The sequence below is a fragment of the Carya illinoinensis genome, chromosome 15 (assembly GCF_018687715.1).
Source record: "Carya illinoinensis cultivar Pawnee chromosome 15, C.illinoinensisPawnee_v1, whole genome shotgun sequence".
NCBI classification, from domain to species: Eukaryota; Viridiplantae; Streptophyta; class Magnoliopsida; order Fagales; family Juglandaceae; genus Carya; species Carya illinoinensis.
The window spans coordinates 4,705,623-4,722,838 of NC_056766.1; the positions used below are offsets into that span (position 1 = coordinate 4,705,623).

General features: G+C 35.1%; 2 protein-coding genes and 1 long non-coding RNA gene across 5 annotated transcripts; 2 read left to right on the top strand and 1 right to left on the bottom strand.

Moving 5' to 3' along the window:
• Positions 1-3,142: 3,142 nt before the first annotated feature.
• LOC122297723 lies at positions 3,143-7,558 on the bottom strand. 3 transcript variants are annotated; one of them, XR_006238863.1, is made up of 6 exons: positions 7,247-7,557; positions 6,384-6,738; positions 5,495-6,000; positions 4,682-4,750; positions 4,365-4,448; positions 3,143-3,364 (listed from the first exon to the last, which is right to left on the bottom strand). It is a non-coding gene; the product is annotated as an uncharacterized LOC122297723 (long non-coding RNA). The 3 variants fall into 3 exon arrangements; XR_006238862.1 differs by having other exon boundaries at positions 5,495-5,572; positions 5,923-6,738; XR_006238861.1 differs by having other exon boundaries at positions 5,495-6,738; positions 7,247-7,558.
• A 1,870-nt stretch (positions 7,559-9,428) lies between these two features.
• On the top strand, positions 9,429-13,274 carry LOC122296158. The gene is made up of 5 exons (XM_043105606.1): positions 9,429-9,438; positions 9,529-9,938; positions 10,027-10,087; positions 10,232-11,140; positions 11,227-13,274. The coding sequence occupies exons 1-5, from the start codon at positions 9,429-9,431 to the stop codon at positions 13,272-13,274; spliced, it is 3,438 nt and encodes a 1,145-aa protein (XP_042961540.1).
• Positions 13,275-13,456: 182 nt separating this feature from the next.
• Positions 13,457-14,527, top strand: LOC122296159 (ATP-dependent DNA helicase PIF1-like). Its single transcript, XM_043105607.1, has one exon. It carries the CDS (start codon positions 13,457-13,459, stop codon positions 14,525-14,527), a length of 1,071 nt encoding a protein of 356 aa, XP_042961541.1.
• Positions 14,528-17,216: the final 2,689 nt, after the last annotated feature.

Here is a 17,216-nt window from a genome sequence, read left to right on the forward strand (position 1 = left end):
CATTTTCTGCCTGTTAATAACACCGACTCTTTGGGTAAGTTGACCCGTTTGTATGTCAAAGAGATAGTGCGGCTACAGGATCGAGACCCGAGGTTTACGTCGCAGTTCTGGAAGAGTTTGCAGGCAGCTTTGGGTACTAAGTTGAAGTTCAGTACTGCTTATCACCCGCAGACAGACGGCCAGTCAGAGCGCACCATTCAGACTCTGGAAGACATGTTGCGCGCATGTGTCATGGAATTCCAAGGAAGTTGGGAAAACCATTTGCCGCTCATCGAGTTTGCATACAATAACAGCTTCCATGCGACCATTCAGATGGCTCCCTATGAAGCTCTTTATGGGAGAAAGTGTAGGTCGCCCTTGTGTTGGGATGAAGTTGGGGAAAGTAGGGTAATTGGACCCGAAATAATTCAAGAGATGCAAAGCCAAGTCCGGATCATCATAGATAAAATGGCGGTAGCTCAGAGTCGTCAGAAGAGTTACGCTGATACCAGGAGGAGAGAGTTGTCGTTTGAAGTTGGTGATTGGGTTTACCTTAAAGTCTCTCCCATGAGAGGTGTTAAGCGTTTTGGTAAGAAGAGGAAGTTAGATCCGAGGTACGTCGGCCCTTTTCAGATTCTGGAGAAGGTAGGGTCTGTCGCCTATAGAGTTGCCTTGCCAGATTATTTTGGGGATGTTCATGACGTCTTCCACATATCATCCCTGAAGAAGAGCTTTGGACAGCAAGAGCCACGCTTCGTCGACCCAGCGGGTATTCAGTTGCAACCGGATCTCACTTATGAAGTTGTTCCGTCACAGATCATGGATTGGAAGGAGCAACAGTTAAGGTCCAAGACGATACCTTTGGTTAAGGTGGCTTGGGGAGATCCGTTAGCACAAGACTTCTCTTGGGAGCGAGTAGAGGACATGAGGGAGCAGTACCCGTATTTGTTCGAATAAGGAAGGTATGTGTCTTAATCTTGATCACAGATGGTTTATGTGCTTTCTTGTGGCTTGTTTTGAGTTGGTGGTTGATCTGCAATTTCGAGGACGAAATTGTTTTTAAGGAGGGGAGGATGTGATGACCCGCTTTTGAGTGTATTTTCGCTGAAATGGTTGTTTTTATTTTAATTAATATACTAGTTTAATTATTTTAATTTATTTGCGTCTTAAAATTTGGTTTTTTAATTTATTTGATGTTGTGTTTTATTTCTTTTAGATGTTTTGTGGGTTTTAATCCCTTTTCGGCAGTTTGTTTTGTTTTCCCGGAGTGAGGATTGGACCTCATTTCTTTTTACATCTTTTTCCTTTTTCTCTTTTTTCCTTTTTTCTTTTTCCCTTCTTTTCTTTTTCCTTTCTTTTTCTTTTTTTTCTTCTTTTTCTTTTTCCTCCTGCTTTCCCCCGCGTCGACCCCCCCGATCTCTCTCTCTCTCTTCTCTCTCCTCACCCACGGCCGGAATCTTCTTCAGCCCAGACCGCCCCCCCGGCCACCGTTTGGCTCACCGCCGGTCTCGTTCGAACCCCCTCCCTCCGGCGCACCTTCCCACCAAATATCTCCCCCTGCCGGCAGGCCGTTTGGCCGGAAATCCTCCTCAAAGCCCCACGGCTTTTCGTCCGATCCGCCGCCGTCGCTCCACCTCCGGCCACCATTTCTTCACCACTTCATCACCGGTCCCTTGCCGTCCTAACCCACCCATTTTCGGCCTCCAACGACCACCGGAACAGCTCCTACGAGCTTGATCTCCGACTTGCGTCTTCCGGCCTATTTCCGGCGATTCCGCCGCCACCCACGGCCAACCACCACTTCCAATAGCTTCACAATCATCCCTAGACCATTCCCTATCAATTTCGTGTCCTAGTTTGTCCCCGTTCAAAAGTGAGTTTTTCACAACCCACGGCCACAGTGAATTTTCACTGTGACGTTGCTTTTCCGGCGCCGTTTGCAACGCCGCGTGTTTTCTAAAATTGCCATATAGCACTGTAAGTATTTTCCAAACCCTATTTTCAGATTTAAATATATATTGCTCTTTCAATTAATTAATTTGCTGGTTGGTTGATTCCGGACTGAGTCCGAGGAGTTCGGGGGTCGGATGGATGGAGGACGGAGTTGCTTGTTTTATTGTTTTATGTTGTTGGATTAATTTATTATGCTTTGTTATGGCATTACATGGTGCATGCACGTGTGTTTTTGTTTATGTGTGAAAAGCCTGTGTATTGGCGTAAGTGGTCTTACGGGTGCGTGTGTCTCACGACCCCAAGCCGGGATGGGGTATTATCCCGGTGGAGCTCCTCTGGTCACTCGGGAGCGGAATAAACTGAGTGTTGTCCTCTGAGTTGTCGCTAGACGACGGGAGCGGGGGCTAGGGGTTGCTTGGCTACGAACACGTCGGGCGCGGAACCGGGCATCGCTCTACGCACCGACTCCGTGGCCCTTCGCTGGTGAGGGCTAGAGGATGCTTGGCTACGAACGTGCGGGGCACGGAACTGGGCATCGCTCCTTAGGTGTCACATGCGTGGTGGTACTCTGCGGTGTGGCACTAGAGCCAGGGTGTGCGGATGACCCCTAGGGGAGGTCATGGTGCATACGGATAAAATGTGACTTTGGCGTGTTTTCCGGAAAAGATGTGTTTTTAGGCCAAATGGGTTTTTGGCGTGTGTGGAAAACTGTGTCTTTGGGTTTTGTGCATTGGGCATGGTTCATGCATATTGTTTGAGTTCTATATGTGTTATTATCTGGTAGTATTTGGGTTTTACTTACCTGTGGTACCATTTTTGGTTCCGTAGCTTTTGGTGCAGAGTTAGAGGACGAAGAGGAGGAGGCTGAGCCCGAGGAGGAGGCTCCGCCGGGTTGCTGATGCTATGTGTTATATTTGTTTAAAGCTGTATTTTTGTTTTTGTAATATTTTATCTATGTACGTTTTAAACAGCTTGTATTACGTTAAGAAAATTTTGGTACTTAGTAATGACTTTCGTTATCCGCTGCGTGTTCTTTCGTGCACATTTGTTGCCTTTGCACACACTTGTCACCCGTCGATGGGATGGTGACCCGGGTTGTCACTATCCGGACGTCTCGATTTCCCCGTGTTCGGGCGTGGGGATTTGGGGGCGTCACACCGTTAATTTAGAATCTTGAAGGAAAACAGTGCCAAATTATAATTATATCCAGTTAGTGACCAAATGTGTTGTCTGTTTGAATTCCATTAATATAATAACTCAAATTTTTGAAGAAAAATAGTGCCAAATTAATTAGGCAGGGATACTATTGTCTTTTCCTATAAATTATAATGACAAAACATTATAATAAGTTACAATTTTGAAAGACTACAGTCCCATTTCTTCTTATTTTTTCCCTTCTATACGTGTGCCAGCTATTGCATTGGAATGGAAGCTGCAACCAGAGAGAAAATATAAGTTTAAAATCTGTGGAGGCAGATTTTAATCAAATGTAATATAAATTTATAATAAGTTTTTATAATATACAGTATAACTTATAATTTGTGATAAGTTATCTTTTATGTCTATGTGTGTAGGCAGGGAGAAAATAGTAAATTTCAATCACTTGATGAGGCAGCCGAATGGCCAAGCAGTGCAGCAGTCATATTCAAAGTTTGAATACCAAGACATTTCGTAGGAACCCAACAGCCATTGAAAGGGGTTTAAGAAAACCCTTCTATTACTTTCAGTGCAATGGTGCTAACATTTAAAAAGTGACTGATCCCTTCTACTACTTTCAGTGCATTGGTGCTACGGTTTCCTTGGTTTGAAGGAAGATTGAAAAGTGAGTAACTTTCTTTTGTGTGTTTATAATATAAGTTTATCCATGCATTACATATGTTTTTTCATTTTTCTAAGAAATGAACTAACTGATACCATGAAATCATGGAATTCATATTTCATATGTTTTTTCATATTTCATATTACTATCAAATCAGGTGCAGTGAAATAGTGCAGTGGTGCAAAGGTTTGAAGGTACGTTAAAAAGGTCAGTTTTACTGCCTTTTCTGTGTTTATATTATATATAATCTATCTATGGATTACATCAATCTGTAAGTTTTATGTTACTAGATTACTGCCTTTTAATAATCTCTAAGTTTTATGATGTAATGAAACTGACCACTAAAACATCAATTCCAATGGGCAGACCACTAAAACATCAATTGCTTGCCAACAGGAAGGAAACAAAACTGTACATTACTACACAAGCTTGATTAAATGGAATAGATGCATCTGGCACAATTTGAATCCAATATTGTACAGAACCAGATGTAGAAAAAAAAGAATTTGTCTTTATAAAACTACATCAACAATTCAAATAATGGCAAATTTAATCTTTTTTTTTTTTCCTGCAAGTAGAAAGTGTAGATTTTTATGGGTTTATAGATCCAAACCTTGTAAAAGGCACCAAAGCCCTCCTCCTTAAGCATGGTCCTCGCCACTTGGGCTGCTGATCCCTAACCCAATTGAATCCTCACCTACACAAATCCACACAAACAAACAAACAAAATCACAAATCTATAACACATTTAAACGTACAACACCACTGAAGAGAGAGGAAAAATTCTAGGGAAAAAGACCATTGAATCATAGATCTGAAACCCCGTAAGAGAATCCAATTTACAAACAAAAAGATCATAACTTTCTGATGGATGTTAGTAAAAATAGAGAATAAAAACATGGAAACTGATCTATACAGAACATGACGCACCTTGATCATATCAATGGGTTGGATGACGCATGTAGTGAGCATACAAGATGTTCCACCATTAACAAAGGGCTTCACGGTAAAAAAAAAAAAAAAACCCATCAAACGACCAAAAAAAAGCATCTACTTTAAAAAAAATGAAATGAGAACCAAAAAAACATCCAGTCGATCGAACAAAAAATGTGAAAAAAAAAAACCCAAAGACAAAACTCAAAACATGCAAACCCATGTTTAACATGTGTTAAACTCTAGGATCTAAAAAATAAAATGAAAACTAAAAGATCTAAATGAACACATATAGATCAGATGTTATTTGCAAAATAAAAAATAAAAAACAGAGAGCTTCTAAGCGGGAGAGAAAGAAAGAGGTGTAAAATAAGTTAAGGTTTTTGACTTGCTTCTTAACTCCTTCTCAAGATGAAAAAAAGAGGGCTGAAAATGGGTTTAGAGAAAGAAATACAGTCTACCATCGAGATCATTGAAATATAGGGAGAAAGAAATAGATCTAGACGGAAGATGAAGTTGTTTGAGAGAGAGAGAGAGAGAGAGAGAGAGAGAGAGAGAGAGAGAGAGATCGAAAGAGAGGTGGGGAGAGAGAGGAAGGGAAATCAGGATTAGACAAGGAGAGAAGTTTTTGTGGGCGTAAAACTGATTTGAAAAAAAGTATTCCTGCCAAGATATCACCATCATGCAAGCTGTAAAGCACCTTGAAAACAACAAATTTATAACTTTACACCTATTTAGTTTTACTCAAAAGATAACTAAAATAGTTTTACTCAAAAGATAACTAAAAAAGATAGGATTAGTAGTACATACAGGACTGGCCAAACTGACTTGCCACTTGCCACCATTTCACCCTCTCGCTGAGCTCATCCTCAACACATGTCAAAGAAGCTGGTGTTTCATAATTTTTTAAAATAATTTTTTAAGAATTAAATTATTTAATCATCTAATTAGAATAAAAATTTTATTATTGGGATTAACTATATGTACCAAACAAATTGCTCTGCCCTGCCAGCTTTTATTATTATAAATATCATATATGCATATAGGAAGTGAAATCAGAATTAGACAATGAGAGAAGTTTTTGTGGGCGTAAAACTGATTTGAACAAAAAATATCCCTGCCAAGATATCACCATCATGCAAGCTGTAAAGCACCTTGAAAATGACAAGTTTATAACTTTACACCTATTTAGTTTTACTCAAAAGAAAACTAGAAAGGATAGGATTAGTAGTACATACATAACTCACCAAACTGACTTGCCACTTGCCACCATTTCACCCTCTCGCTGAGCTCATCCTCAACACATGTCAATGAAGCTGGTGTTTCATAATTTTTTAAAATAATTTTTTAAGAATTAAATTATTTAATCATCTAATTAGAATAAAAATTTTATTATTGGGATTAACTATATGTACCAAACAAATTGCTCTACCCTGCCAGCTTTTATTATTTAAAATATCATATATGCATATATATATACAAAGATTTAAGTGTACATACGATGCGAAGAAAAAAAAAAGATTTAAGTGTACGTATGTATAGTTGTTTTCTAAAAGGGTAGGTGTATCTGATAAATATGAATTAATGCATGAGGAAAAATTATTTCAATTAGCTATGCAGCAGCAATATGGTGCGTATGTACAGATCAGACCATCAATTTTAAGCTTATCTACCAATAGGTCTAAAATATTAGACTTACAATTGTTCCCTAACAAAGGTCAGAGAGTCCATTTTCAAGGGTGCCAGCCTACGTCAAGGTGGCCTTTGGATTCTTTATATTTGCATCGGTTTGAAGGAGGGTATTTTAGTATTTTGAAGGATTTGTGATCATGATGTTGTGGTAGGGATATTTTCCCCATATTAATTTCACTTCACACAAATCTCTCTCTCTCGTCTTCCCGAGCTTTCTCTATGAACTCAAACCCCTTTCATTCGTCATGTAGCTCCTGGCAAAGAGAAAGGAACCACCTCTCTTGGTGAGCTTGAGATTCTTTTCCCCTTGCTGATAACCCCTACCCAGCCAACGTTAAACCGCAGTACCACCCCTTTGCAGCCTGAAAAAGGCATACATGTAAAACTTACATGGGAGAAGACCCATAATAATGCTTTAAACGCTTAACATTTGTGACCAAAATAGTGTCCACCGAGATATTGTTTGACTATGTCCAGCTGATGGATAGAGCAAACAAAGAAGCACATAAAGCAGTAGCACTTTCCTTGCCTTTCGCTAGATGCGCCACAATCCTTAATCCATTAAATTTATAAACCCCAAAGTCCACCCCCCACCCTCCCCAAAAAAAAATCGGAAGCCACTAGGAGAAAGAATAATACTGATCCGGAGAGACAAAATTCCAAACTTCTATTTGACGGTAAAAATTTACCCAAACTGATTGAATACTAACATATACTAATAATGAATTAATCGACAAACACAAGCAGCAAACCTAGGGTTAGCTTCTCGGAGAAAAACAACAAAAACTTATTTGTGTATCATAGCAACCAAATAGATAATGAAGAAAACATAAAATATTAAAAACAATTAGGCAGATAGAGTAAAAATACCAGTGCTGGTCCGAGAGTCGGCTCCGAGAACAACTCCTCCGTTGTAAGTGACGCAGATGATGGTCGTGCCCATGGAATGAGGGGCATTTAGATAGAGTTTGTTAAGATCCATATCTCAGATATTAGCGAAATCCCTAAGCGATGAAAAGATGAGCTCGCACCGATGCAGAGGAATCAAAGAGCTGGGAGACGGGAGAAAATAGTGGTTTTGGCTTCAGTGTTATATAAAACTGACTTCTTCCCCAAGTTAATTTCTTCTCTTTTTCCTCTCTCCTTATCTTTTTCTTTTAAAAAATTAATAACGAAAAAAGACACACACACGCATATATATGGTGTTTGTTAATAAATTTCATGTGGTTGTCAGTTGCTACTTTTTATTTATTCATCATGATTCTTGTTTAACTTTATGTATATGGACTTTGGATCCGGATAGGTGGCGGCATGCAATTATTAATTTATTAGAAAGTGGATCTCCATCTAGACATATCATCGATCATGATATGATCGATATTATCACCATGAAAAAAATGTTAAATCATTTGGAACTCTGGTTCTTTAAAGTTTGGACAGTCCGGATTGTCTTTTTCTGGAAATGATGATGTTCTCATCGATCGTCTATATATAATAATATGTATAGTCAAGTATACGTGTGGTGTAAAGTTTTTATGTATAATTTTTTTAAAATAAATACTATAAATACTTTTAATTTATAGTATTTTTGATGAAGATGTGAGTAAATTCGGTTTTTTATTTCCCCTATCAACCAAATCGGTAGGTGCATCCAAAAATTGAAAGATTGAAACGGCATTTTCTTCTTCATTGTTCCACAAACAATAGCCCATCCAGCTCCTCTTCCACTGTCCCTATTACAGTACTACACCACGTGCTTATGTTTTCTTTTCACACTACAAGTACCACAATTTAACGATTGACAACAAAAATAAAACATAAAAATAAAAATAAAATATATGAGTGAGTATACTAGGTGGGTATTTTTTTCATGTGCCTTTGTTAGGATTAACTTTTAATATAAGGGGGGTCTCTCATCGGAAGAAAAAGTCATATTATTTTTTTAATTTTATTCTTTCTAAATTAATTAATATATTCTACTTTTTACCCATATACTATATATTTGACAAGAGAAAAAAATAATAAAAATGATGTATGGTGAATAGTATAAAAATGATAGGTATAAGCTTTTATTATATAATTTTTAATTGGTTCTTACTAGGAATTTTTTGACAAAATCTTTACCGAATTGACCCAAACTACCCCAAAGATGCATGATCCCAATTGGGAAATACAAGAATAAATAAAAATAAACTTTAAACAATAAATAAATTAATTTGAACTAATAATAATATTAAACTAATGTTAGATATAGTTAAATATTGTGAAAATATTGTGTGATTGTTCTTAAACATTTTTTGTATGTGATATTAAAATATGCTTTTGTTAGATTCCAATTTCATTGTATTTTATCATTTGATTATTTATTTAATTGAGTGTAGGAAATAATTGTTATTTATTTCGTTCATGCTGCTTATGTAGAACTGTATATAACAGTTGAAACAATCATTTCCTTCATTAATATCTATTGATGCACATCTAGCTTTATTATTATTATTATTATTATTATTATTATTATTTAGCTAAGTTCATATATATCCATTGATGACACACTAATATATAAATCCAAACACTTAATTTATATAAATTGAAAGATACAAAATTTGAAAAGATAGTAATTAAAAATTTAAAAATTGTGTAAATTTAAATGATTTAGGTATAATAAAAAACCAATTGATTCAAATCATATGCCCCATTAATTGATTTATTTTCTCAAGACTCAAATCATCCCTTTTTCTCTAAAAATTAACGATAAAAAACTAAAAATTCATAACATCAAAATAAAAAATCAGTAGAGAAATATTTTAAAATAATTAGTAGAGAAATAGTTGATAATTACTTAGAATAGGGAATTGAGTTTGACAAATAGCTTCTAAAATATTTTTTGTATGTGATATTGAAATATGCTTTTGTTAGATTCAAATTTCATAATATTTTATCATTTGATTATTTATTTAATTGAGTGTAGGAAATAATTGTTATTCATTTCTTTCATCTTGTTTGTGTAGAACAATATCCAACGGTTGAAACAATCACTTCCTTCATTAATATAATGAGAAGTGGTAAGATTCTGTAAATAATTTTTTAAAAAAAATTTACAAAAAAAAATATAAATTTATGTAAAATTTAAGTTTGTAAACTATTTTTTGAAGATCATGGAAAAGAACCTGCAAAAAGAATCTTGTATAGAGATTTACCAGAAGAGAAAAAGGAAGAGATCCGTAGAAAACAAAGAGAAAGATATGCTAAACAAAAAGCATCCAAAAGGAACTCGATTCGTATAAATGATTTCGATACATCTATTGGTGATCAAACGACTACGTCGATTGCTCGATATTCAAACAATGATATCCAATATACAGACAACATTCAAGACTTTAGTCTTGTTCAAAGAGTATCAAAGAGAAAGCGAAATTCTGATGTTCATATTGATATCGTTGAAGAGGATTCGTCTCGTCAAGTATGCGTTATTCCTGATGTTGAAGTCTGTGTCATTAATTCAGAGACAAATTCATCCATAAACAATGTCTTCGAATCTTCTAATCAACTCTTTATCCCGCAGGTTCTCCTCTAATCATTTTTCGATATTTCTTATTCAACCATCATTCTATTCTTTTCCTCTAAGATTTTGAAATATATTATACAAATAGGATCCACATGTTGTTCAAGAGGAGTCGAGCTACGATACAAATATGCTGACACCTTGTAGGGGTAAGAAACAAATATAAAATCAGTTGGTTCTTTTAATTTAGTCATCGAATCTTGCTACTATACCAGTAATGTCCTTACTCAAATAATTTAAATAATATTACGAGCTTGTGTCTGTTGCCTTATTTTCATTTTTTAACCAAATAGGTCAATCGCATCACGGTTCCGTCGGATTTAGACAATTGTTGAAGGTACTGCCATTTGAAGCATATTCTCTGCCATTAGTCCCCAGCTGCATACATTGTAAAGCAAAGCGATTCCACCATGAAACAACTGGCTTTTGCTGTGCTGATGGAACAATTTCTTTAGCCACAAATGATGTTCCTGATCAGCTTTATGCATTGTTTACCTCCAACACAGATGAATCTACACATTTTAGGACATACATTCGAACTTATAATAACAAGTTCGCTTTTACATCCTTTGGAGTGAAGTTTGATAAAGATCTTTGCAGGAGAAATAGAGGAATCTATACTTTTAGAACTCAAGGACAGATCTATCACTATATCAACGATTTGGTTCCTTCAAATCGTCATCCTTCTTATCTCCAGTTGTATTTCTATGATACAGAACATGAATTAGAAAATCGCATTTCTGATTCAAATAGAATGGATCCATCAATTGTCACTCAACTCATTGATATTCTTCGCATCAATCCGTATTCTATTTTTTTCCGCTCTCTTGGTGATTTGCCAGATTTGGAAAATCAAATAATTCATATAAGATCAGATGCTGGCCTAGATCAACGTGTATTCAATGCCCCCACATCTTCACAAGTTGCAGCGATATGGGTAGAAAATGATGATGAAGATCAACTAAGAGGACGTGACATTTTTGTCTTTAACCATTCTGGTGGAAGTCATATAGTTCAGTACTATTTTGGGTGTTATGATCCATTGCAATATCCATTGTTATTTCCATTTGGCGATGTTGGTTGGCATCAAGGGATTGAAAGGATTAGTAGAGGAAGGAGATCTACATATAACGAAACAAACGGATCAATAAATCCTCAACAATCAGTGACTGCAGAAGAATTACTTGCAAAAGAACAACGAGGTTAGATTGCAGTATTAATATTCAAAAATTTCATTTAGTATGTACTTCTAACTTAGTAACGTTTCATTCACATTCAACTTTTGTAGCGTCAAACAGAAAAAGGAAGGATCCAGTTGTTTCATGCCGTGAATATTATTGCTACAAATTACAAATCAGAGAAAATGTCAGATCAATTTTGCTACTTTCTGGTCGACTATTGCAACAATTTGTAGTAGATATGTATGTTAAGATCGAGACGTCAAGATTAGATTATTTTAGGAAGAAGCAACAACATATTCGATCAGAGTTATATCAAGGTATTGTTGATACAATTACGCTTGGGGAAACAAACGCTTCTAATGTTGGAAAACGAATTATACTACCTTCATCATTTATTGGAGGTCCAAGAGACATGAGAAAAAGATATATGGAAGCAATGGCTTTAGTTCAGCGTTATGGCAAACCAGACATTTTCTTAACAATGACATACAATCCAAATTGGAAAGAAATTACAAATGAACTACATCTGCATGAGGAGAGTCAGAATCGACCTGATTTGGTTGCTCGAGTCTTTCGTGCAAAACTAGAAGAATTAAAGGATCAATTATTCAAGAGGAAAATATTTGGTCAAGTCTTAGCATATGTCTACGTTATTGAGCATCAAAAGAGAGGTCTTCCACATGCGCATTTTTTAATTATCTTACAGAAGGATTGGAAGGTCTATGCGCCTGAATCTTTTGACGAGATCGTATCAGCAGAGATACCTGATAAAAATACAAACTTGCACTTGCATAACGCTGTTGTAAAGCATATGATGCATGGGCCATGTGGAGTGTTAAACCCAACAAATGTTTGCATGAAGAAAAATGGTTGTTGCAAAAGTAATTATCCAAAAAATTACGCATCTGCTACAACCGTTGGAAATGATTGCTTCCCAATATATAGGCGTTCAAACAATGGAGTAACTGTCAAAGTCAGAAGTCAAAATTTAGATAATCGTTGGGTTGTTCCATATAATCCATATCTGCTTGCAACATTCGACTGTCACATTAATGTCGAGATTTGTTCTACGATAAAAGCAGTCAAATATCTTTATAAATACATTTATAAAGGACATGATCGTGTTGCTTTCAACTTGATTTCTGAACAAAACAATCAACAAGTTGATGAAATCCAACAATTCCAATCGGCCCGATGGATTGCTCCCCCCGAAGCTATGTGGAGAATATATGGCTTTATTATTAATGAGATGTACCCAGCAGTGTATAGTTTACATTTACATCTGGAGGATCAACACCCAATGACTTTCCGAGCAAATGATGATCTAATCAATGTTGTCAACTTAGATCGTTCTAGAAAATCGATGTTAACAGAATTTTTTGCATTAAATCGAGTAGACGAGAATGCAAAGAGATTACTGTATAAAGAATTTCCAGAATATTATGTTTGGAACCAACAAAACAAAGATTGGACTCCTCGGAAAAAGAAAACTATTATAGGCCGTATTGTTACAGCAAATCCATTTGAAGGCGAAAGGTATTATCTGCGGATATTGCTAAACCATGTAAGAGGACCTTTGTCGTTTGACGATCTCAAGACAGTTGATGGTGTTGTGGCTCCAACATTTCGCGAGGCAGCAACAATGCATGGGTTGCTACAGAGAGACAGTAGCTTAGAAGATTGTTTACAGGAAGCATCTTTATATCAAGTGCCATCCAGTTTGAGACGGTTATTTGCAACAATATTGGTTTATTGTAATCCAACCAATCCGAGGGAGCTTTGGGAACGTTTTGAGCAAGATATGTCAGCTGATTTCAAATCAACAGAAGATTCTATATCAAATGTAAGAACCCAAGTATTGAGGTCAATCTCTTTTACAATTGAATCAATGGGGAAAGACATTAATTCCTACCATCTTCTTGATGACAACATTTGCTTCGATGAAGAAGAATTTCAATCTAGAGAAATCGATGATGAATTGGCTGTTGAAATTCCAGAAGAAGATATTGCTGCATCACAATTTCTTAATAGTGAACAACAACATGTCTATAACACAGTGCTGGAAAAAGTATTTGCAAACCAAAATGTTGCATTCTTTGTAGATGGCCCAGGTGGGACAGAGCACTTCTCGCAACAGTACGATCAAGAAAATTAGTAGCACTTGCAACTGCTTCATCAGGCGTTGCTGCATCTATTCTTCCGGGAGGTCGAACAGCACACTCACGTTTTAAGCTTCCACTTGATACTGACGAAAGAAACACGTGCTGTGTCAGCAAACAAAGTGCACTGGCAAACCTACTACGTGCAGCAAAATTAATAATTTGGGACGAGGCTCCAATGACAAGAAAACAACACATAGAAGCATTGGATAAGATGGTACGAGACATCAATGATTCAGATGTAACATTCGGTGCAAAGGTTGTTGTTTTCGGTGGAGATTTTCGACAGGTTTTACCTGTGGTTCGTAAAGGAACAAGACAACAACAGGTTAATTCCAGTTTGGTTTATTCCTATTTGTGGCCTACATTGACCAAGTTCCGATTAACTGAAAATATGCGAGCAAGACTTGATCCAGTTTTTTCAGATTATGTGTTAGAAGTTGGAAACGGAATGCCGCCAAACACAGTTGATGAAACCATAAAGATTCCAAATAGGATGCTTATTCCCTATTATGATGACAGCACTTCTTTAGATCATTTGATAGAAGATGTTTTCCACAATATTCATGAATATTCAATGAATATTTCAACTATGATGAATCGGGCAATATTAACACCGAAGAACAGTTATGTTGACGAAATAAGCGCATTGTTGATTCATAGGCTCCCGGGTGAAATTCAGCGATATTACAGTTTTGATGAGACAATAGATGCATCTGAACAATCAGTTATGGAAGATTTCTTGAATACTCTAACCCCAAACGGACTTCCGCCTCATGAATTATTACTCAAGAAAAACTGTCCCATCATGCTACTTAGAAACATTAATCCTTCAGAAGGGCTATGCAACGGAACCCGTTTGATTTGTCGGGCTTTTGATCAAAATGTCATAGATGCAGAAATTGCAGTTGGACACCATATCGGAAAAAGAGTGTTCATTCCAAGGATACCATTTTTACCAAATGTTGATGAAAATAGTGGTTTTCCATTCAAACGAACTCAATTTCCTATAAGATTGAGTTTCGTAATGACTATAAATAAGTCACAAGGACAGACATTAGATTGTGTTGGGATTTATTTACCTCAGCCAGTTTTTTCACATGGTCAATTATATGTAGCTTTATCGAGGGCAAAGACATCATCTGCAGTGAGGATTCTAATACGACCAGTGTCCACTGAACAACGTGAAAAGAACTGCACAAAAAATATTGTGTTTACAGAATTACTTACATTATCATGTTTGAATTAATGTTATACAGGTAACTAGATTTAATTGTATAGTTTCGATTTATTGTGTATTATAATATTCTTCTCTATATGTCTAATATTCAGTCATTTATTTAAATGTCTTCGTCATTTATTTTAGTAATTTATGAATTTAAATTAAGATCTGTTATACTTATACATCTGATATTTTTGTATATGAAAAGGGAAAAAATGTGGACGGTGTATACATCAATAAAGGATATCACTCCGAAAACAAAAAACTGGAAGATTAAGATGATCGTTGCGGAAAAGTCACCTAAACGAATAAGCCAACGCATAGCAGTGAAGTACCAAAATTTGATATTAATTGATAAAGAGGTATGATATTTGTTAGCATATATTATGTTTCCAATTTTCAATATCCTTTCAAATTAGAGGTTCTTGTATTCTATATTATTATTAAAAAATATCAATTACATTAAATTTATTTATTTATCTTTTTACGACATTTTTTGTTTAAAAAAATACAAAAATTATTTAAAATAATTAGTATAGTAAAATAATCCTCATAATTTTATATAATACACTACTAATCACAATTATTTTTATTATTGGTTCAGGGAAATCGAGTGCAGGCGACAATGTTTGGAACTGATATTAACCCCCGGGAGAACACTTTAAAAATTTTACAGTCCTATTATATCATCGATGCATATTTCAAACCAGTAGATCCAAAATACAAAATTGGAGAATATCAATATCAATGGACCCTGAACTCAAAAACAATAATAGAAGATGTTCCACAGAACGAAGAGCAAATAGATGCACCGAAATATGAGATCATCCCATTCAAGGACTTGGAGGCTTATAGAGGGTTGATTGGAGAAATAGGTAATTTAATTTAAATTTTATTATAAATTAATTATCAATAAATTAACATTTCATATTCAAATATTTAGATATTTTAGCTGTCGCAATCAAAATTAAGCCAACTAAAGAGATAACGACAGCATCTGGACCAACAACGATCCAGGAGATATATGTTATTGATGAAAGGTAAAAAATTCTTATAACTTCTCATCTCTTTTAAAATTGAATTCCAATATTAATTTAGGAATATTTTATTAACTCTTTTAATTATTTCAATTTTGTAGCTTGAACCCCATATGTTTGACTATGTGGGGTCGATTTGTCCAAGACGAATGTCAGAAAATATCAGATATTATTGAAGATAAGCCGATAATACTTGGAACAAAAATATCTGTTGGATCATATAACGGTATTTATAATAATAAAACAGCTTAGATATTTTTCCATATCGTATATACTAGCACTAATATTGATGTCAATTTCATCAAAGGATTGTCTCTATCATCACGTCCATCAAGTACCTTTATAATCAATCCTCTTCTTCCTGAGGCAGCTGCAATGAAGCAATGGTAATTCTTGAAAATTAACAATTACATATTAATGCATTTTTATTAGAGTTATTTATGTGATTTATGTAATTTACATGTATATTTCATTTCCTTACATTATTATTCTTTTCTGAATTTTAAGGGCGGAGAGTAACGATTTGATAATTAGAAGTATTATTGCAAGATCCTTGACCTACCCATCTGCACCACTGTCATCTGTTGGTATTCGGGAAATTGTGAAGAATTGTGATATTGCAGGGTTGATTAAGGGTTTACAACCCATGGCAGTAAATATTATTTTATTAGTAATAAATTAAAATATTTACACAAACATTCATTCTAAAAATTGATTATAATTTAATGCAGAAAGCAAAATTCTGGATAAAGGCGGTAAATGTTATTGACATCACCCAAGTTTTTTATTACATGTCATGCATTGGCTGTAATAAAGGAACTGGATATAAATACAATGAAAGCTTCGTTTATATGTATTGCAAAAACCAAGGGGTCTGCAAACCACGGTACGAATCTTACAATTTTAATTTAAAATTTATGTCTGATTTAATTCATAATTTAACACTATTCAAATTGAAATTAGTATATTCAACGCATTTAAAGTGCTAGGGCATATGTTGAACTAGACGATAACACTGGAAAGTTAGCTGCTACTATGTTTGGTGAAGTAGCAGAACAGGCACTTGGTTGTTCAGCAGTTGAATTGATGGAACGTGCTGGAGAGGTATCTCTTTAATTTTTCTTCAAAAGTTGAGTTTTGTTATAATGAATTAATTACAAAAAAATGGGTTTTTTTTATTAATTATGTAAAGCTATTCAAAATTCATTTTGTAGGAAAATCCACTGTATGTTAAACGCATTGCGGAGAAATTATCAAAAAAAATTTGGAAGATTCAAGTCTATGCAGATCCAGAGAAACTGAAGGAGAAAAAATATAGGCAATTTAATGTCCTCTCTATTGAAGCGGTGGAAGATGAAGAAAATGCTGGATCGTCATGTTAGAATCAAAATGATCTCAAACAGCTTTCATAGAACTATGAGTGATGTTTATTTATAGTTTCATGTTATAGATTCTATTAATGCTCTTCTTTTTTAATATATCACAATGTTTCATTATCTATCAATTATATAAACATTACATCATTAGTTATTTAATTAACCAAAAATATTACATCTTTAGTAATAAAAAATTAATTCTTAACCAAAAAAATTACATATAAACTAAGCAAACTTGCATTGCACGTTACTTTCGCCTAGTATATATATAAAGTATCCTATGCATTCCTCAAGGACCAAGAA

Bases quoted from the DNA above. Each gene is read 5' to 3' on its own strand.
- LOC122296159 (XM_043105607.1), top strand. From the start codon at position 13,457: ATGACAAGAAAACAACACATAGAAGCATTGGATAAGATGGTACGAGAC.
- LOC122296158 (XM_043105606.1), top strand. The intron at 9,939-10,026 runs GTTCTCCTCTAA...TTATACAAATAG, and splicing joins ATCAACTCTTTATCCCGCAG to GATCCACATGTTGTTCAAGA. The intron at 10,088-10,231 runs GTAAGAAACAAA...TTAACCAAATAG, and splicing joins TATGCTGACACCTTGTAGGG to GTCAATCGCATCACGGTTCC.